This window comes from Eretmochelys imbricata, chromosome 3 (assembly GCF_965152235.1).
Source record: "Eretmochelys imbricata isolate rEreImb1 chromosome 3, rEreImb1.hap1, whole genome shotgun sequence".
NCBI classification, from domain to species: domain Eukaryota; kingdom Metazoa; phylum Chordata; order Testudines; family Cheloniidae; genus Eretmochelys; species Eretmochelys imbricata.
The window spans coordinates 59,762,412-59,783,890 of NC_135574.1; the positions used below are offsets into that span (position 1 = coordinate 59,762,412).

The following is a 21,479-nucleotide window of genomic DNA, read 5'->3' on the forward strand; positions in this document are numbered from 1 at the left end:
TTAGCCAACCACATCAGCACTTCCAAGATAGTGTCTGTAATTTCGTTCAAATTGAGCCTGCTGGAGACACTTATATAGATTTTTGGAAAATAAAAATAGTTAGACAGACTAGAGGGGATGCCAATTAAAAAAAACAAACCCCTATGTCCTAAATGGCCCAGACATGGAATTACAGCCACCATCTTGGTATTTCACAGCTCAGGGAGGACTCCTAAAAATTACATGCTTGACCCTATAGAAATATCCTCCCTGTATAACTGGTGGTTCTGCAGAGTTTTGTGTCCGCCCCCCATTTTATACAGTTAAGAAAAAGTTAAAACCATGGCATAAAACAGACAAGATCCAGGAACTTCAGAATTAAATCTCTCACTCTGTTCTTTAAAAAGAAAAGGAGTACTTGTGGCACCTTGAGACTAACCAATTTATTTGAGCATAAGCTTTCGTGAGCTACAGCTCACTTCATTGGATGCATACTGTGGAAAGTGTAGAAGATCTTTTTATACACACAAAGCATGAAAAAATGGGTGTTTACCACTACAAAAGGTTTTCTCTCTGGATTTGTGCTGGAAATGGCCCAACTTGATTATCATACACATTGTAAGGAGAGTGATCACTTTAGATAAGCTATTATCAGCAGGAGAGTGGGGTGGGGGGAGAGAAAACCTTTTGTAGTAGTAAACACCCATTTTTTCATGCTTTGTGCGTATAAAAAGATCTTCTACACTTTCCACAGTATTCATCCGATGAAGTGAGCTGTAGCTCACAAAAGCTTACGCTCAAATAAATTGGTTAGTCTCTAAGGTGCCACAAGTCCTCCTTTTCTTTTTGCGAATACAGACTAACATGGCTGTTACTCTGAAACTCGGTTCTTTATTCACCCCACTGGGTATTGTATTGCTACATACATCATATCAATTAGTTGAGAACTATACACTAGCTAAGCACAATGGACTAAGTTAAGAACTGACACCTACAAAAAATAGAAGCAGGGTTTCTCTCTGCATTGCCCCCTCTTTCTCTCTGTCCACCTCCCCCAACCACCATAGGAAAGTTTACAGCACCATCATTCTCTCATTTCCTACAGCTTTGCAAGAGCTTCCTCATAAGGCTCACCTCAAGTGATTATAATGAGACAATGCCAAAATGGACCATTTAAAATACAACAGGGCAAATTCTGCTCTAGTTATCCCAGTTGAAATCCAGAATAACTCCAGTGAAATCAGTAACATTAACAGTTTTTTGCAACTGTTCTTCTACAAGGCGGTCTCACAGCAAGTCCATTTTATGGCTTCCCATCTCCCCACCATGAGTCTGGGCAGATAGCCCATGGAATTCTCTGCTACTTACCACTGATTGTGTTCCTCGTGTGGATGATGTTGTAACTGGAGTTATAGTTATGGTACTTGTTACTTTGCTTGCTCCAGGCCTGGAGGAGAAATGGTTCCTGGGGGAACGAAGGACGGTACCAGTCATAACCTCCTTTTCTGCTGCAACATTAATTGGTCTGACTGTTATCACAGGACTAGCTCCCTCAGAAGCAGCACCAGGGGAGCGTTTAAACTGAGAACCTAAGTGAATGTGAATTTTGTTGTCCTCTGTTGTTATAATGTTGGTATTGGCATTGTACTTCCGGATTGGGGTTGGTACAGTTTGTTTTTCTGGTGTTACTTTGAAAACAGCCCTTCCCATGGTCATATCCTGCAATTCTGGAGAGACAGAGATTTCTGCTGGTGCTGCGGACGTAGATACTGTCATAATCTGAATTGGGGACGTGGGTCTTTCCATGAAAGGAGCTCTCCCTCCATCTGAGGACTTTTCTCTGGAGAATGTAGTTATAGTAACAGGTGACATAGCACGCTCTGGGCCCACTGAACTCTCACCACCTTTTCCTTTTTGCGACACATTTGGAGAGGGAATGATGGTAATCCGTGGCTTCTGATTTCCCAAGGTTGGAATGACAGTGGTGCTTGAAAAGAATTCCTCAGATGTTGGGCTAGTTATCTCCAGAGTAGCTGTACTATTCTCATGATCTGGAGTCACCCGAATATGAAGAGGTTGCCCCTGCTTTGGGGAAAGGACAACCTCTCCAGGATGTCCAGGGCCACCATGTGTTCGGGCTCCTTTATCATGAGCTGCCTGGGACACATTCTCTCTTTTTCTCATCCATGGTATCCAGGATTTCCTCATTGCAAGCTCATTTGCTGCTGGGGGATACCTGTCAAGCACAGACGAGCGCTCTATGGGTTTTTTCAGCCCTACCTGTCGCAGATTACTCATGATGTGATTTTCCTCTTGGAAGGATTTCCTTATAAACACGGCTGGGGTTTCTTCTTCTGCTGCTTCACTGCTTACTGCATCAGTCTGCACCCCAGTGGATGTCACAGGAACATCTACCATTCTTCTACCATTCATACTGGGTCTGAGGACACGACTATAACGCTTAGAAAGCTCTAACTCTTTTGTTAAGTTCAGGACTTCCTGACCCATATTTTTGTTTTTATCTTCTTCTTCCATAAATCTTTGCTGAAGAACGGAATAATCAACTTGGAGCTGGGAAAGCTGGTCTTCTTTGTTCATCAGCTCATGAATTTTTTCCTTAAGAGCTTGCACTTCTGCTTTCAAATCTCTGCTTTTAGCTTCTTCTAACCGAAACCTGTGCCTCAACTCTGCTTCCTGACTCACCACTTCACCCTTCTCTATTGCTTTGTTTTTGGCAATCTGGAGCTTCATTTCCTCCAGTTGTTGAGAAAGGAAGTTAGCTTTGTTCTGCTCAGTCCTAAATTTCTGCTCCAGCTGATCATATTCATCCTCTGTCTTCATCAAGTCTCCTTCAACCACTTCCAATTGTTTGAGACGTTTTTTCAGTCTTTCAATTTCAGTGGTTAGTTCTTTAATCTTGTTGTCCTCATGATAAGCAAGTTCTGGTCCTTTTCTGGCTCGACCTCTTGCTATTTCTCTTTCTACTTCCTCTATACCTTCAATTCTTTTCTTTAACAAATCAACTCTACAACTCAGGTCAGAGGATTTTTCTTCTTCACTTTTCAGTTTCCCAATTAACTCATCTCTTTCCTTTGTTAAACTGGACACTTTTTCCTCCATTTCAGTTTTCAGTTTCAAAAGCTTCTTACTTTCGTCTATTAGTTTCTCAGTCACATCCATAACTTTACTTTGTTCCACCTTAACATTTTTGTTCAGACCTTCAATTTTTCTTTCTTCCTGCTTTATTTTTTCCATCATATTTTTTCTTTCATCCACCAGCATGACAGTAAATGACTTCAGCTTGGTAAGGTCCTCCTTTAAGCTTAGTTCAGCTTTTTCCAACTTACTTTCTGAAGATTCAAGATCTTTCACTCGAGTCTTCACCATGTCCAACTCACTTATTAAGTCTTTGGTTAAATTCTTTTCTTTCTCCAGATTTAAGTGCAACTGGGTACATTCAGACTTACTTTTACTAAAAGCCTCTTCCAGCTTCTCCAGTTCTGACATTCTCTTCTGCAATTTTTCCACTTCAAGTTTCAGCTCTTTGCTATGATGTTCTTCCTCTTGCAGTTTCTTTTTCAGCTCTCTACACTGGGATTCAGTTTTTGTAATCTCCTCATCTTTGCCTTCCATTTCAAGTACACGCTTGCGTAGGTTTTCCACTTCAGCCATCAAGCTAGAGTTTCCACATTCTCCTTTTGCTATTTTATCTCTTAATTCCTGAAGTTCTTCCTCAGCCTTTTGAAGATTTTTGTTAGTTTCTTCTAGCTCCTCAATTCTACGAGTCAAACCAACCAGCTTAAGTCTCAGCTGTCTATTATGTGACTCTTGATTACCCAGTTTAGCGGTCATCTCCTCATGCTCTTGAGAAAACGATAATGTCTTGTGTTCAAGTTCTGCTTCTAACTTCATCAATTTTTGTCCATCTTCTTTTGTTTTTGAACTAATAACTTTAAGCTTTTCTTCTTCTTCCTTTAGTTTCTGAGCAAGATCTTGTATTTTCTGACTTTGCTGACCAAGTTGTTCAATATGCATTTGTCTCTCATCCACCAGCATGAGTGCAAATGACTTGAGTTTGACCAGTTCGTCTCTCAGTTTATTGAGTCTCTTTGTGTGTTCTTTCTCCTTACGGGCTTGATAGATTTTTTCCTGTTCAAGAAGCTTCTTTAACCTGAAAAAAATGGAATAAATACATTATTCAAGTGCAATTTTCCCTTTACATTTCAAGTTTCAGCCACATTTTCTACAGGTTTTCATGTTTGCTTTCGTGTCCAAGAGCACTCTTTCAACACTTGGTTCCATATAAGTCTCCCAAAGCACAGTTATTTAAATTAGGAAGCTTACTGGAAATCACACAAAATCACTGAGTATTCTGAAAGCAAGTGTCAGGTGTAAGCCTTTATCCTCCCTACAAATTTTTCCCTTTATCTGGGTGTAAATACATTATTTCAGATTTCCTCTTTAATCCAATATACATGTGGCATCATTCAGTTGCAGAATATGTTATTTTCAGTTGCAGAGGTGACAAAGAAGATTTTAACATACAGCTTTGAACTGAACTATTCTAAATGTATTTCTCCATCATCATCCCACCTGAAAAAGTGTACAGTTTTCCCAACAGGACATATCTATAGATTTACTGTCCCATTTATACTGTGCCTACTTTATAAGATGGAAGCCTCATTACTTTGTTGTACATGCAAGAATGCGTGAAATGAGATCAGAATTGAGTGAGTAGCTTCAAGCAGCCAGGCATCACCAGATCAACACTGGTCAGAAGTGAAACAGCGGAACCGAAGTACAGGATGTCAGAACTCGGTCACCATCTAGACATTGCAGCAGTGGAAAATTAATATAAAAATAAGTTTGTCTGCTTAATGACTGCTACGTTAAAGACTTAAAAGTGTTTATTTTCCTGGGCTCAATTCCACATACAACACAGTACACAACTGGTACCACTCCACTGACTGCGAGGATCAGACTGATCAAAGCTTTGGCTGTAACACAAATTCTCTACTTGACATACAGAAACTAGAGAGCAATTGAATTTTCTGACATTTCACAGAATGTAAAGGCTGATATATGAACTAGATCTATTATTATCAGAAAAATGATTTAAATCTGTGTTATGTGCAATGATACTTTTCCAGCCCTATTCATATAACATTTCAAAGCAGAAACAAAGCACAGTTTTATACATTTTAGGCTTGTGCTTTAAATCCAGAACACGCAGATATCAACATAGAAAGTGCTAGTGCATTATTTAGCAGAGATTTGTAAAAGAGATGTTTTTCCACCAATATAAAGAGTTACTGTTGGTGTAGGGATATTTGTTGCCATAAATTTAGGAGTACTGCTGTAAAAAAAGTAACAATATTGTTTTAAAGAAGAAGATACAGATATGTTCACACAAATTACTGAGAAACTACATACTGTTCAATCCATTATCAAAGTACTCTGAGTTCCCATATGAAGATCCATCCAGCAATACAAATTCATTTGCTTCAATCTATATCCAAAACATTTTAACCCTTCACAACCAAGTGAAGAGCTAATTTATCTGAACCTTGATTTAATAGCAAGAACTAAATTAACTTGGTTGCCAGTGACTATTAATGTCTCACTCCTGATTCCATGGGGATCAAAAAAGACCAGGAACTAGGATGAAAAGCCATAAGAAAGGGGAGGGAAGCCAGAACACTGAAGGATGCACTAGGCAGGGGAGGCGAGTGTCAAAGAGTGTGACTGAATGAGAGGGTGGGATGGGACGTGGGTGGAAGAGGAGACTAGCAACGTTAGAAATGGAATTCATTGTTGGCTCAGGAGGAAAGGCAAAAGTGGGAGCAGCAATTATCAGTGAGGCTACGTTTTAACTATGAGTATTTTTAGTAAAAGTCACAGACAGGTCACGGACAGTAAACAAAAATTCACGGCTCATGACCTGTCCATGACTTTTACTAAAAATACCAGTGAATAAAACTTGGGAGGTCTGCCCAGAGGCCCCACGAGTGCTGGGGGAGGGCAGGCCAGCTGCTTGCGGGGGTGGGGGAAAGGGCGGCATGTGGCCCGAGACCCCCGCTGGTGATAGGGGAGCACGGGCGGCAGTGCATGGCCCAGGACCCCCGCTGGTGCTGGGGGGAGAGGTAAAGGGGAGTTGGCAGGGCCAGCAGGCTCCCTACCTGGCTCTGCACCTTCCCCCCAGCAGCAGTAGAGTTTGGGTGTGGGACGGGGCAGAGGGTTGGGGCACAGAATGGGGTGAGGCGGGATCTGGGTGGCACTTACCTGGGGGGCTCCCTGGAAGTGGCAACATCCTCCTCACTCAGCTGCTAGGTGGAAGCATGGCCGCCTCCACCTGCAGGCACCGCCCCCACAGCTTCCATTGGCCACGGTTCCCAGCCAATGGGAGGTGTGAAGTCAGCACTCTGGGTGGAGGCAGCGTGCAGAGCTGCCTGCCCATGCCTCCACCAACCAGCTGAGCAAGGGGTATGTTGCTGCTTCTGGGGATCCCCCCAGGTAAGTACCACCCAGAGACCGACTCACCCTGCCCCGTGCCACACCCAAACTCTGCTGCTGGGCACGAAGGCGCGGTGGCCTGAGACTGCCCCAGCAGTGGCCAGTGCACCTGATGCAGGGGCTGCTTGAGCTGTCCTTGAGCCAGGTGCACCGACTGCTGCAGAAGTCACAGAGGTCACGGAAAGTCACGGAATCTGTGACTTCCGTGACCTCCGTGACAAACTTGCTGCTTTAACCATCAGGTATAGGATGATGTAGCACATAGCACAGAGAAATGGGAAGGGGAAAGAGAGGGAAAATCAGGGTAGCTAGCAGAAGACAAAAGAAAATATACCAGGAACGGGAGTAAATCAGTTTGTCTGTTGCAGCCCCTAAGAGATGTGAAAAAATTAAGTGGAAAAAAAAGAAGATCCCCGAGCAACATGCACTATCTTTATACGTTCTAGGAAATTGTGCATAGGATGGCACTACCAACACCAACCTCCAGACTGCAAATTTCTTAACAAACAAGAACTGATGAACTAAGCTCTTATAAGGTCAGGTAAGCAAAAAGAACTGTATCCTTGAAAACTCTCAGGCCCCTTTTCCCCAAAAAGGTAATTTAAAACAGCCTACGTGTTTGAATTACTGACATTCAATTAAGATGCACATCCCCTCTGAATCTGGCTCAGTGTAAATTAGATTCATGAGAACATAAAAATGGCCATACTGGTTCAGACCAATGGTCCATCTAACCCAGTATCCTACCTTCCAGCAGTGGTCAGTGACAAATGCTTCAGAGGAAATGAACTGAACAATGTAATAATTGAATGATCCATCCCATCGTCCAGTCCCAACTTCAGGTAGTCAGAAGTTTAGGGAGACCCAGAGCAGGGGGTTACATCCCTGCCCATCCTGGCTAATAACCATTGATGGGCCTATCTTCCATGAACTTATCTAATTCTTTTTTTAACCCTGTCATACTTTTGGTCTTCACAACAGCCCCTGGCAATGAGTTCCACAGTTGACTGTGTCTTGTGTGAAGAAATACTTCCTTATGGTTGTTTTAAATTTGCTGCCTATTAATTTCATTGGGTGACCCCTAGTAATGCTATTATATACAGGGGTAAATAACACTTCCTCATTCACTTTCTCTACATCATTCATGATTTTATAGACCTCATTCATATCCCCCTAGTCATCTCTTTTCAACCTGAACAGTCACAGTCTTTTTAATTTTTTTCTCATCGAGACATTGTTCCACATCCTAATCACTTTTGTTGCCCTTGTCTGTACTTTTCCCAATTCTAATATATCTTTTTGAGATTGGTGACGAGAACTACGTGCAGTATTGAAGTTGTGGCCATAACATGGATTTATGTAGTGGCATTATGACATTTTCTGTTTTATTATCTATCCCTTTCCTAATCATTCCTAACATTCTGTTAGCTTTCTTGACTGCTCCTGCATATTGAGCGTATGTTTTCAGAGTGGAAATCCACAAGGACTCCAAGATCTCTTTCTTGAGTGGCAACAGCTAATTTAGACCCCATCATTTTGTATTTATAATTGGGATTACATTTTCCAATTTGCATTACTTTGCGTTTATCAACATTGAATTTCATCTGCCATTTTGTTGCCCAGACAACCAGTTTTGTGAGATTCCTTTCTAATTCTTCACAATCAGCTTTGGACTTAACTATCTTGAGTAATTTTATATTGTCTGCAAACTTTGCCACCTCATTGTTTGTTTACCCCTTTTTCCAGATCGCTTCTTAATATGTTGAATAACACTGGTCCCTTACAAATCCTTGGAGGCCTCTGCTATTTTCCTGTCCACTGTGAAAACTGACAATCTATGTCTACCCTTTGTTTCCTATCTTTTAACCAGTTACTGATCCATGAGAGGACCTTCCCTCTTATTCCATGAGTTCTCACTTTGCTTAAGAGACTTTGGTGAGGGACCTTGTCACACGATTTCTGGAAGTCCAAGTACACAATATCAGTGGAATAAGTCTTGTCCACATGTTCGCTGACTTCCTCAAAGATTTCTAATAGATTGGGGAGGCGTGATTTCCTTTTACAAAAGTCATGTTGACTCTTGCCCAACAAATCATGTTCACTCATAATTCTATTCTTTACTATAATTTGTCTGGTACTGAAGTTAGGATTGCCTCTGGAACTTTTTTTTAAAAAGTGGCATTACATTAACTATCCATCAGTGATCTAGTATTTAAGCAATATATATTGCAGTTAATAGTTCTGAAATTTCATATTTGAGATCCTTAAGAACTCTTAGGTGAATACCCTTTAGTCCTACTGACTTATTACTGTTTAATTTACCAATTTGTTCCAAAACCTTCTCTACTGACAACTCAGTCTGGGATAGTGCCTCAGATTTTCACCTAAAAGGAATGGCTCAGGTGTAGGAATCTCTCTCACATCCTCTGCAGTTAAGACGGATGCAAATAATTCATTAGCTTCTCCACAATGGCCTTGTCTTCTTTGAGTGCTCCTTTAGCCCCTCGATTGTCCAGTGGTCCCACTGATTGTTTGGCAGGCTTCCTACTTCTGATGTACTAAAAAAAAATTTGCTGTTAGTTTTTTTGTCTTTTGCTAGTTGTTCTTGAAGTGCTTTTTTGGCCTGCCTAATTATACTTTTACACTTGACTTGAGAGAATTTATATTCCTTTCTATTTTCCTCAGTCGGATTTGTCTTCCAGTTTTTAAAGGATGCCTTTTTGTCTCTAACTGCCTCTTTTACTCTGCTGTATAGCCATGCTTTGTTTTTTTTTTGTTCCCTTATTATTTGGGGAATACATATAATTTGAGACTCTATTATGATGTTTTTTAAAAGTTTCCATGCAGCTAACAGACATTTCACTCTTGTGACTGTTCCTTTTAATTTCCATTTAACTAGCCTCCTCATTTTTGCATAGCTCCCATTTTTGAAGATAATGCTAGTGTGGTAGATTTCTTAGCATTTTCCCCCATACAAGGATGTTAAATTTAATTACATTACGGTCACTATTAGAGTGATTCATCTATATTCACCTCTTGGACCAGATCCTGTGGACCACTTAGGACTAAATCAAGAATTGTCTCTCCACTTGTGGGTTCCAGGACCAGCTGCCCAAGAAGCAGTAATTAACGATGTGTAGAAATTTTCTCTCTGCATGCCATCCTCAGGTGACACGTTCCCAGTCAACATGGGTATAATTGAAACCCCACAATATTATTGGGTTGTCTGTTTTTGTAACCTCATTAACCTCCCTAGGGATTTCACAATCACCATCACCATCCTTGTCAGGCGGTCAGTAGTATATTCCTACTGCTATAGTCTTATTATTCAAGCATGGAATTTCTATCCATAGAGATTCTCTGGTACTGTTTGATTCATTTAAGATTTTTATTATATTTGACTCTATTTTTTCACATATAGTGCCACTCTCCCACCAGTGCCACCTATTCTGTCATGCCTATATATTTTGTACTTTGATAATCAATGGGACGTGGTAACATCAAAGTTCCACCAATTTTCTATGATGCCTATTATCTCAATATTCTCACTTAATTCCAGGCATTCAAGTTCACGCAGTTTAGTATTTGGACTTCTTGCATTTGTATGCAAGTGCTGATAAAATGTATCAGTATGTAGTTAGCTGTGTTCATGTGATGTAATTGGCTGGGGCTTTCTCATTTGACTGCTTCTCTTCAACTTCTACCTGTACTTAATCAACTTCTATCCTCTCCTCTTTACTACGATATAGAGAATCCTCGTTAATAAATCCTCCCCTAAGCGATGCATCTGTCTGAACTGTACGCTCCTCAGCATTTGTTGGCTTTCCCCCAGTCCTTAGTTTAAAAACTCCTCTATGACCTTACACCAAATATTTGAATGAGCATAAAGGAAACTAAATGGGTGTCCAGTACATACCAAAGAACAAGAAAAAAGTAGAATGAATGATACTTTAATTTACTCCCTCTTTCACCATCCTGTTATTTTCTTTTTTCCTCTTTATGAGTTACTCTAGTTAGACAAGTTTTCAGTAGGATTCAGTAGGCCAAATTTAAAGGCAACGCACAGAGAGGAGATGTAAGTTAGTTTTGGTAGGTGGGTACCAGTCTAAGGGCATTTAATGGTATGTCTACACACTATGGAGACTATACTGGCATAGTTGTAGCTATGTTCACATAACCTTGTAGAGTACATGCAGCCTACACCCATGGAAGGGGTTTTTCCATTGGTGTTGGCACACCACCTCCTTGAATGATGGCAGCTACATCAATGGAAGTATTCTTCCATTGACGTAGCTATGTTGCCCTGGGGATTAGATTGGAATAGTTATACCAAGATGGGGTGTTTAATAATGGCTGCCAAAAAAAATCCCCCCCTCCCATCCAAATTTATAAAAAACCAAAATGATAACCACACTAACCATTGCATTTGTTCTAGTCAACATCCATCTGTCCTCTGGGGAAAAAACCAGGCCCCTTTTAAAGTATTGCCAATTGGGTTCCCAAAAATCAATCCTCAGTTTTGAAAATCTTGACCTAAATGAATTTTCTTCAACTATACACTTGCTTCTTGCATTCATTTCCCACTAATATCTGAATAAACAACCTTTACTGGCATAAATATTCACAGAAGAGGTGTCAAAGTCACATGGACAAATATTAACAGAAATTAAGTATTTGCATCAGAAGTCCTTGCACACTCTAGGAAAGGTCATGTGACTTATCTGATTACTCACAGCTGACCAATGCAGTACAATCCACAGTGTATTTTTAAATAGCAAGAAGATTATGACTTTCTTGAGGTTGATATTAAACCAACAGAAACAACAGCTAACCTTGTTGTGTAATTTGTTATAGATTATTCTCCATGATATAGTTTTCTGAGACTGTTGGAAAAGGACTGAATGGACATGGAGATTAAACTACGCTAACAGGTGCTGTGTCCAGGTTGTGTGGGTCAAGTTAGAGCGTCATCCGACAAGGATAAAGAATCACAGAAAGTGTCACTTCTAACACTGAACAAGGAATTTTATTAGCAAAGCCTATTATTCCCAAGGCTACTCCATCTCTCTCTGCAGTATTCAAGAGTTTCTGCCTAGAACTTTCCCCATACTCCCACTGATGGGCTTCCTGCTGTGTTTTTAAAAGGATACCTACTTTCACAGAGCGTTATGTAAAAACTCTTTTCCTTTACTTATGAAGCCATGGTATAGTGCTGCCAACTCTCACTATTTTATCATGACTCATAATATTTAGTGTTATTCTTAAACACCCAGCTCCTGGAGTCACACAAATATGTGAGAACTTGAGCTTTCATTTAAAAAAAAGAAAAAAATAATATGTTTCTAGTCCTCAGAGTTGCAGGGAAAAGCTTGCAAATGTGACCCCCACATATCCTAAAGGTTCAAAAATCAGAAGGCAAATAAAAAGAACCAAAATGGTGGGTTTTTTTTTTTTTTTTAAATCTCATGATTTCTAAGCCAGTCTCATGGTTTTTGCATGCCTGACCCTTGATTTTCCAATGCTTATGGTCAGGGCTGGCTCTACACTTTTTGCTGCCCCAAGCAGTGCACCGGATTGCCACCCGAAAAGGAAGCTGCCACCAAATTGCTGCCGCGGGACTGTGAGGATACAAGCTGCCACTGAATTGCTGTCACAGCGAGAAAACCCAAGCCGCCCTAACCCGCACGGACTGCTGCTCCTTTAAGATTGCTGCCCCAGGCACCTGGTTGGCCCTGCTTGGGGTTTGATAGTACTGGCCATCTGTCAACAATTGTGTATGCCAATTAATCTGCTAAGCAGAGTTAGAACCGTAACTGGAAACTATTAATAATAAAACTCCTTACAGAACGAACTGTTTATTAAGATAGAAGGGAAGTTGGGGATGAGATCCAGGAGCAGAGCCACGTAGGTAAGCTGGCACCGCCATTGTTATGCCATCCCTGTTCAAAAAGCACTACTATTTCTGGGGTGGTCAAGCTTGAACTTTTCACAAACAGTACAGCTACTTTTAAAGAATGAATGTTATAGTACTTCTGTATGAATGAATGAATGAGTGTGCGTGTGCATTTTTACAAGTGTAGTCTTGGACCTTCAGAGCACTTAACTCTGTCTCTATAACTCTGTTATTATATATGTGACAAGTCTGCAGGAGTCTAGTATGGACTATGGTGCAGTCCCAACTGGCAAACTAGTACATGGTTAAGGTCTGGCAGTTGGGACTGAGATTTGATGGGCAAGTGTATCAGTCTACAAGGTCTAGTGCAGACAGATGTCTTCTTTCATCTGGGCCCCTAACACTCATACAAGGAAAAACAGGTGAAAGGGGAAATAGGCTGCTGGACCTAATCTCTTATATAGCAGCAAAACTGGGGAGGCTCAGTGAGGGTTTCTTAGTTGGAATCTGCATTGGACTTGGTCTGCTGGGTGGTTTTACTCTCCTTGTAATGCTGATTGGTTTATGGAAAAAATAAAGTTACAGCCTTAGTTTACCCACATATTGTTGTCCTATGTCTTTTTCCTGCATCTGTCAAGTTCAATCTTTGACACACAAACATGGAACCCCACAATGCCATTTTCCTAGAGTCGCTTTTCAGAGTAGAGCTGGACTTCAACATTCATTACGTATTACAGGTGGAGAAAACATTTTTTAAAAGGACAGTGCAAGTGTGTCATCTGAAGAGTTTAGAGTAGAGTTGTCATGGAGATCTAGTTTACATGGGACTTACTTTGTTTGGACACCAGTAAGAGAAATACTGGAACCTCAACCAATATCAAGGGCCAATTTTGGCTGATGGAGGTGAGGAAAAAGGCCAGAGGGATTTCATTCAGTTGGCTGGTTGGTTCACAATATAGACAGTGAGAAACACTGTTCTTTGCTTCACTGAAACACATCAAGACTATTGCTGTTCATACAGTATGAGTACTTCTATACCAAGCTGTGCTTATTACACAGCTAAATATAGCTAACAATAGATATAATGGACTGACAACTGAAGGTCTTCTTAAACAGCCAATCTGTTATCTTTTAAATCAGTGACAACCAAGTTTCTTTTGGTGTAGTTCACCTAATACGTATGAATTCTTTTCTCTCAAATATATTGAAGATTTCAAAACAAACGTAAATTTTTAAAATCTTTCTGTGCTTTATAACTTCCAACCAATCCTTCTCTGAAGTGTGCATAGAATAAAAACATCATTCTGATCTAAAACATATGGAAAGTTTCTGCTTCAATAGCCATAGGGGCAATTTTACAATGTCATGCACAAATTTGAAATTTACTAAACGTACTTCGCAATGGATGGTGGATAAAAACCAATAATGATAGTTAGCACTTAGAGTCAATATGAGAACCTAGATAAATTTATAAGCCAGGATTTTCAGAAGTGACGAGCAATTTTAGGTGCCCAACTTGAGATAATTTAAAACTCCTAATTTTCAAAGGGAAGGTGCTCAGCAGTCTCTAAAAATCAGGCCCCTTTAGGGTGTTTCAAATTGAGCATCCAAAAATTCAAGTATCCCAAATTACTTTTGAAAATCGTTACAATAGATTATATTGCACTTTTCATTTTTATGTCTCACGGTACTTTATAATGCTGGGTAAACATCATTAACTTCATTATACAGATGTGGAGAACTGGGGCACTGAGTAAAGTAATTTGCCTATGCAAGTCAATGGCAGCACCAGGAATAGAACCCCCAGTTCAGTCGGATAATGGATAGCGTCAGAGGAGGGAGAAACTGTGTAAGCTCTTTGGAGCAGGCACCGTTTTTCAGTTCTGTTTGTATAGTGCCTAGCACAAGGAGGACGTGGCACAATGGCGTTAGTGGAGCTCCTAGGTGCTCCCACAATGCAAAGAAGAAAAAATAATAAATTTCAGAATTACTGTTAAAGGATAGAAATACACACTTTGGCTATTTACGTCTCTAACACTGAAAACATCTGATGTTAGTATATTACGTTTCCTGTGGTTTGTGAATGGTGGGGGCATGTATATAAATAAAAATTCAAATCTATAGAGTAAGTTATTATGAAGATGAAGCCAGCTAATGAAAGCCATCTTCCTCTTTGAGGGGGCCTATTGCACCAGCTTACACCACTCCTGCCAGTCACACAACAATCTTGAGGAAGCACCAGGAAAGCAAGCTCCTTTTTCCTGTCTTTCAACTTGAGCCACAGAGCCAGAGGGTATGTCTACCCTGCAGTTACAAACCCAGGGCTGGCCCAGGGGACTCAGATGTTTGAGCTTGGGCTGCAGCCTGAGCTCTGGGGCTTTCCCACCTTGCAGGGTCCTAGAGCCTGGGCTCTAGCCCAAGCCCGAATGTCTACACTGCAATTAAACAGCCCCTTAGCCTGAGCCCCGCGAGCCCAACTCAGCTGGCACAGGTTTTAATTGCAGTGTTGTCATACAGGGAGTTTGTTTCTGCAGGAGCACTTGAGAGGCCATGCAACTCATTGTTTCCAGTTAGAACAGGGGTAGGCAAAAAACCGGCCCGCGAGCTGCACCACGCAGCTAGGCCCTGCCCCGGTGCTCCAGCTGGGGCGCAGGGTTGGGGGCCGCAACAGGCGGCTCTTGGAAGCCACAGCATGGCCCGCTCTGGCTCCTACTTCAGTGGCCCCCTCTGGCACTCCAATGGGAGCTGCAGGGATGGTGCCTGTGGATGGGGCAGCATGCAGAGCCGTCGGGCCGCACCTCCACGTAGGAGCCGGAGGAGGGACATGCCACTGCTCCCGCACCCCTGATCCCCCTCCAGCCCTCCAAACCTCTTAGTCCCAGCCCAGAGACCTTCCTACACCCCAAATTCTTCATCCCCAGCCCCACCCCAGAGCCCGCACCCCCTCCCATACCCCAAGCCCAATTTTGTGAGCATTCATGGCCTGCCATACAATTTCTATTCCCTGATGTGGCCCTCGGGCCAAAAAGTTTCCCCACCCCTGAGTTAGAAAGTAATTGCCCATCAAACCTTGTTAAAGAACACCTGAGTAGAATTTTTTTTTCAATTAAAAATGTATATGTTTTAAATAAAGCAATTCCTTCCCTACTTTATTCATGCTTAAATTACACAAATGATTTTGGAGAAGATATTATTTCATAGGTCACTGGGAAATCCTCTAATTGTCACCCGGATTGAGAGTGTGTGTGGTGGGGGAGGGGGTTGGGGTGTGCAGTGATTCCTAGATATTGCAGAACATTCACTAGTTTTGAGTACCTCCATTTTTGGATGCACATCTTGAGACACGTAGGCCGCAATTTGCATAGATTCTGAGCACCCACAATTCCAGTGAAAGTTAATGAAAGGTACTGGGGCTCAGTGTCTTCCTGGGAAACAAACAACAAACAACTAAATCCGTCCTACTATTCAAGGGGATACTCCAGAATACATGAAGGCACCCAAAATTAGTGGACACTTTTGAAATTTTGGGGTTCAACCTCTCCCCCAAGTCCATATGAACTGACAAAGAGAAGAGAATGAATTAAATATATTTGTATTAATTCCTTTTCTTGCTAGTCCCTGAAATTCCAACACCATCTAGCAGAAGGAAAAGGGAAGGTATATTGCAATTATCTTGATGCAGAATATTTATGAATAGCTGTTCAATTTAGCAAATTATAAATTGCATAAAAAAGTAAAGGTTCATTAAATATGTGATCACCAACGCTGGTAAATCTATGGAAAAATGTTACCTGCATCATAGACTATGTATGCTAAACTAACTGTTCAATCATGTATTTAGCTGTGACACTTTGAGTACATTTCCCAAATCTGAAGAGCTTTGTGTAGCTCGAAAGCTTATCTTTTATCGGACCAACTTCTGTTGGTGAGAGAGACATTACCTCACCCATCTTGTCTATCATAGGAAAACCACACATTACAAATTTCTGAGAAGTGACTGTGTTCAATGAAATCAGACTTGTACATTAATAATTTTGGCCCTGTGGAACTTCACAACCATTATCAACTTAGAGAGCAAAACTCATTTCCTTTATTTAGGAGGCTACACTCTGCTGACGTGAGACAGCAACAATAGGTTTTTGTTTTTTTCTTCCTTCTTTTGGAACTTGCTAGCTGACGGTTTCAGTTTTATTTATTTATTATTAAAATCACATTTGGTTAACTGGCTCATCACTCTTAACTTGTCCCCTCCTCTTTGAAACTGCGCACTGAGTAAGCTCACTATTTAGAGCAATTACACTTATTAGCTCCAATGCCTTGCCAGCTTTCCAAACTCCTTATTCACTTCAGAAAAGAACCAAGGATCTTCAAACAAACAAACAAAATTGTTCAGGGTGCAAGGTAATACTCCAAATACTCAATAGCACTTTACCCTGATTTTTTTTTTCTTCTGGCTTTAAAAGAAATCATAAATTAAGAGATACAGAATTGCAGCATAGGTCAGAAAGGGATGTGGGCAGAAAACATTCAAAATACATCAGTGGGATAAGGAAGATTTAAAATTTAGATCAGAGATTAAATTCCCCCAAAGCATCTTTGGGCTGAGGTTGTCTTTTCCTTAACACTTCAATATGTTGTCTGCGGGCGTGTGCACACACACAGAAACACACACAGAAGCACAAAATATGAGCACCAAAACAAGGTGTACCTTTAAATGGTCTTTGAATTCTTCAAACCCAAACATTCCAAATAAGTTATTTTAAGACCATGATGTTCCAGTACCTTAATACAGTTTTTCCTCCCTTCCAAGTGAGTTAAAGTCTTGAGAGAGCTGTAACTTAAAAGACTGCAGAGTTCTCCCTTTAGAACATGTCAGATTAGTCAGTGCTTCATTAATGTACAAACCCAGTTCCCAAGCTGTTCTTTTCAATAACACTTACAGCTGTTTCCTTGCCAAGTAAACCCATTAACAAGTGAAAGGCGCATGTACAAGAACAACTAACATTTGTTAAATAAAAGCAGATCTTGATTTTCTTACCTTACAATTAGGAATATACATATATATATTAGCAAGAGGCAAAAAAATAAAAATAAAAAATACACCACCCCACGTTTGCTGAAGAACTTTAGCAGGCCGTGCTCAAACCCCTGCTCCACAGGGAATTAGCCATCACATTCCAGCCATGTCATCAGAACAATGAAAGGTGAATGTTGTGCAAAACAGCTTGGGACCACTCACTGATGATGTCATCCCTCCCTTATATGGTTCATTATTGTGCAGATTTACTTTGGTCAGTGAGAAGGGGTGGAGTCCAGTGACTCCAGAAGGGAAGGCAGTTCTTAGGAAAAGAAAATAAACTGGCTGCAGAAAGGCTTAGTAAAATGCATAATCTATTCTAGATGGGGGGGAAACTGCATCCCTTCCATCCTCCCCTCACTCTTTTCCCTTTCAGAAAAACTGGATTCCAGCCAATTCTATTCAGCATGGCTGAATGTAAGTAGCAATCACATTAGCTGAAGATGCAGCGTTCTGAACTGAAGTTAGCCAGGGCTTAGGTAAACAATTGATCCATATACAGAATTCCATCCAAAATACAACACAACTAATGAATAGCAAGCAACTTTTAAGTTACCTTTTCTTGCAGTTGCTTTGTTGGAAGTTATCTTTAACAAAAATGGATATGAATAAGCTCTCCACGCTGACCTGATGCTTCTGAATTTAAATCAGTTTAACTATCGTCAGGGTTTGCTTTTGTCAGCATTCTGCTATAATCCCATCTCCCCTCTTTCCCCCCTCTCCCCGCCACGGCCCCGGTTTATTATTAACAGCTTCCCACCCTCTACCACCAGGTTTATAATTTAGCAGTTATAAAATATTCATTTGAAATCAGGGAGCATCTACAAGTTACATTCTTTCAAATTAAACAAATATGCACCAAAGAGAAGTTTACCAGACTGAGTTGCCACTTTTGTTCCTTTAGCTGAAGAAAAGCTTGAGGTGGTTGTTTTTTTTTGTTGTGGTTTTTTTTTGGGGGGGGGGGATGGTTAAAGTTAACAGTCATACTCTTCTTGATGATTTATTGACCCTATGGTCCATTCATAAAGGGATTTATATACTTATGTAAATAAAGGAAATCTATTGCTGCCCCCTCCCCAAAATAATAAACTTGCTTGTTTGTTTTTAAAAACACATGCATGGCAGCAGGACTATCACAAGAAACAGTAACAGGACAAAAAGAAAAGGAGGACTTGTGGCACCTTAGAGACTAACAATTTATTTAAGCATAAGCTTTCTTGGGCTAAAACCCACTTCATCGGATGCATGCAGGGGAAAATACAGTAGGAAGATATATACACACACACACACAGAACATGAAAAAATGGGTGTTGCCACACACACTATAATGAGAGTGATCAATTAAGGTGAGCTGTTACCAGTAAGAGAAAAAAAAAACCTGATAATAGCTCATCCATTGTTTCATGTTCTCCGTGTATATCTATCTATCTATCTTCCTACTGTATTTTCCACTGCATGCACCCGATGAAGTGGGTTTTAGCCCACAAAAGCTTATGCTCAAATAGATTTGTGAGTCTCTAAGGTGCCACAAGTCCTCCTGTTCTTTTTGCTGCTACAGACTAACACAGCTGCCACTCTGAAACCAGTAACAGGACAGAAGAGCATAGTTAGTATTGCCAACTCCCAGTGTTTAAAAATCATGAATCAAGCTCCCCTCCCCCTCCAACAATTGAGATTTTTGCGCCCCTTTTAAATGCCCTTTGATCCTCTGTGCTGTGTTTGGGTCACCTTTTCAAGCTTTATTTCTCCACAAGCCCGAGGACTAGAAACTTTTTATTTTTTTGAATAAGAGACTTTCAAGCTTTCATTAATCACAGGATTCCAGAAATAAAGAAATAAAATCAAATATATTGTGACACGGAAACACTGCAAGCACTCTATTATTATATATTCCTAAATATTGTTAAGGTTGTAAAGTCAAGCACTCAACAATTAGAAAATTCCAGCGTTAAGGTTGCCTGTGCAACCATAATTCAGCTGCTTTATGAGTATGTATTATGATACAGCCTTTAATTACATGATCACATACTTTTTTCCTGCAGGACCCCTGCCTTGTTCAGTGCACAGAAAGGCACTGCTCTGGACATGAAGCATGGCTGTGCAGTGAAAGAGATTGTTGTAGGACCCCGGCTTCCGATGTTTCAGAAGTTGGAAGGTATATAGTGAATGAGGCAGGGGACTGCAGGAAAATAAAATTCAGTCTTATGGTTTACGGCAAGTAAATGCTTCCATGGACAATTAGATTATATCTGTGCCTCTGCCACAGAGTTCTTATGTGATGCTGGGAAAATCACTTCAAATCAAACTTTTCACAGGTGGTCACTAATTGTGTGTCCCTCATTTTCTGTGTTCCCAACTTGAGAAGTGCTGAGCACTCACGTCTGCAACTGAAGTCAATGGGAGTGGCAATTTAAACATGTAAATGCTATAGAATGTGAAGTACTCTGAAAAATCAGGTACTAGCCATCTCAAATTGGGCACCCAAAATTAGTGGATACTTTTGACCTTAATCTCTCTGTGCCAAAGTTCCCTGTCTGTAAAAAGCGGATAATAATACCAAATTTTCTCATAGGGCTGTTGTAAAAATAAATTCATTAATATTTGTAATGTAATCAGATACTATAGAAAAGCCTTCAGAGCGGGGTTTGAATAGTGTACAGTAAATAAGGCCTGGAACCACACTTAGAACAATGAGGAGAAAACATAATATTGAATAGCTGATCAATAATGAGTACCATCCATCCTATGCACTGAATGAGTTTGGGGGCCTGTGAAAAAAATAATGTGATCATGTAATTAAAGACTGCATCATAATGCATAGGTACTAGGAAGCCGAATGAAGATTACCCTTAATTCTGGCATTTCCAAATGTTTGAGTTTTTGACTTTGCAACCTTAATAAATGTTCACTTAATGTAGTTTGTAAGTTCCTAGGTTTGTTAAAAAGCAAACTGACAACAGAAATTACATTATGTGGCATCATACTGACATCCACAGGGATCATCAGCAGGGTTGGAACCTTCAGAGCCACCAGATAGACTTCTGCCTCTTGAACTAATGGAGTAGCTGATAGCAGCAGCATGTTGTTATCCTCTTTATGGACCAACACGAGAGGCAGATGGAACACTTTGGCAGTGTATTTCACAGATATGTGCAGACAGCCACGAGCAGCAGGTATAAGAGGCTTGGGGAGGCTAAGCCTCCCCAATGGTGCAAGAAATGCTGGATGGCCTGCCACCTTTGGAGTGCCACCACCGGCTACTCCTAAGAAGTGTGGGGGCTACCGGCACCCAGACGACGGACCTGCCTGCGCTCCAACTCCAGGTCCCGTTGCCGCTCGGCCTCTTCCCCTGTGGCCCCACCTGCCCTGTACTTCTTCCCGCCCATACTCCACCTCTTCCCCCTAGGCCATCCCACTACCTGCCACTCACTCCTCTCCACCTGCTCTCCCCTCATCGCTTCTGCTTATGGCAGGAGGGGGAAGAAATGAGTAAGTGGCAGGGGACCTATGGAGACAGCAGAGAGGAACGAGCAGTGGGTGGGTAGGGGGAGTCAGGGGAGGGGGCAGAGAGGAACCAGCAGTGGACAGGTGAAGAGGGCACTGGGGAAAGAGGTGGAGTGGGGACAAAAAGAGGCAGAGCAGGGCGGGGTCTTGGGCAGAGTGAGAGGCGGGGCCATGGTCTGGGTGCGGGTGGCCCCTCCCACTTCTAGGGAGCTTCTGGAGCTCCCACGCAGTCTCCCCATATGCAAAAGGGAGAAGACAGCAGAGGAATGGTGAGACTCAGGAATCTTGGGCTACGTTCCATGCTCTGAAGAGAAGTGTGTGCTAGTGGGCACAGAGTCTATTTCTCATTTCCCCCAAAAGTGACCCCTTCTTCTCCATTCTTTCTAATCTGTCCTTGTCCCAGTCCTGCTTCGTCCCCCCTCCTGACTCCTCATCTAAGTTCCATTTTCCTCACCTGGCCAGTCCCGGTCTCCACTCCTCAGGCTTTTCATCCCAGTCTCAGTTTTCTGGGTC

The 21,479-nt window shown here is 41.4% G+C and overlaps 1 protein-coding gene across 3 annotated transcripts in view; it reads right to left on the bottom strand.

Annotated features, from left to right (window-relative positions):
• The window catches only part of FILIP1 (filamin A interacting protein 1), a 63,317-nt gene that overhangs the window by 14,383 nt on the left and 27,455 nt on the right, over positions 1–21,479 (bottom strand). The window contains exons 1-2 of one of the 3 annotated variants that reach the window (XM_077812703.1): positions 17,424–17,543; positions 1,348–4,150 (exon numbers count right to left, since the gene is read on the bottom strand). In XM_077812703.1, coding sequence (XP_077668829.1) covers positions 1,348–4,035 — 2,688 coding nt within the window. In that variant the 5' untranslated portion in view covers positions 4,036–4,150; positions 17,424–17,543. Of the gene's footprint in view, positions 1–1,347; positions 4,151–17,423; positions 17,544–21,479 lie in introns of those variants that run through there. The other 2 variants (XM_077812702.1, XM_077812704.1) reach the window with 2 other exon arrangements.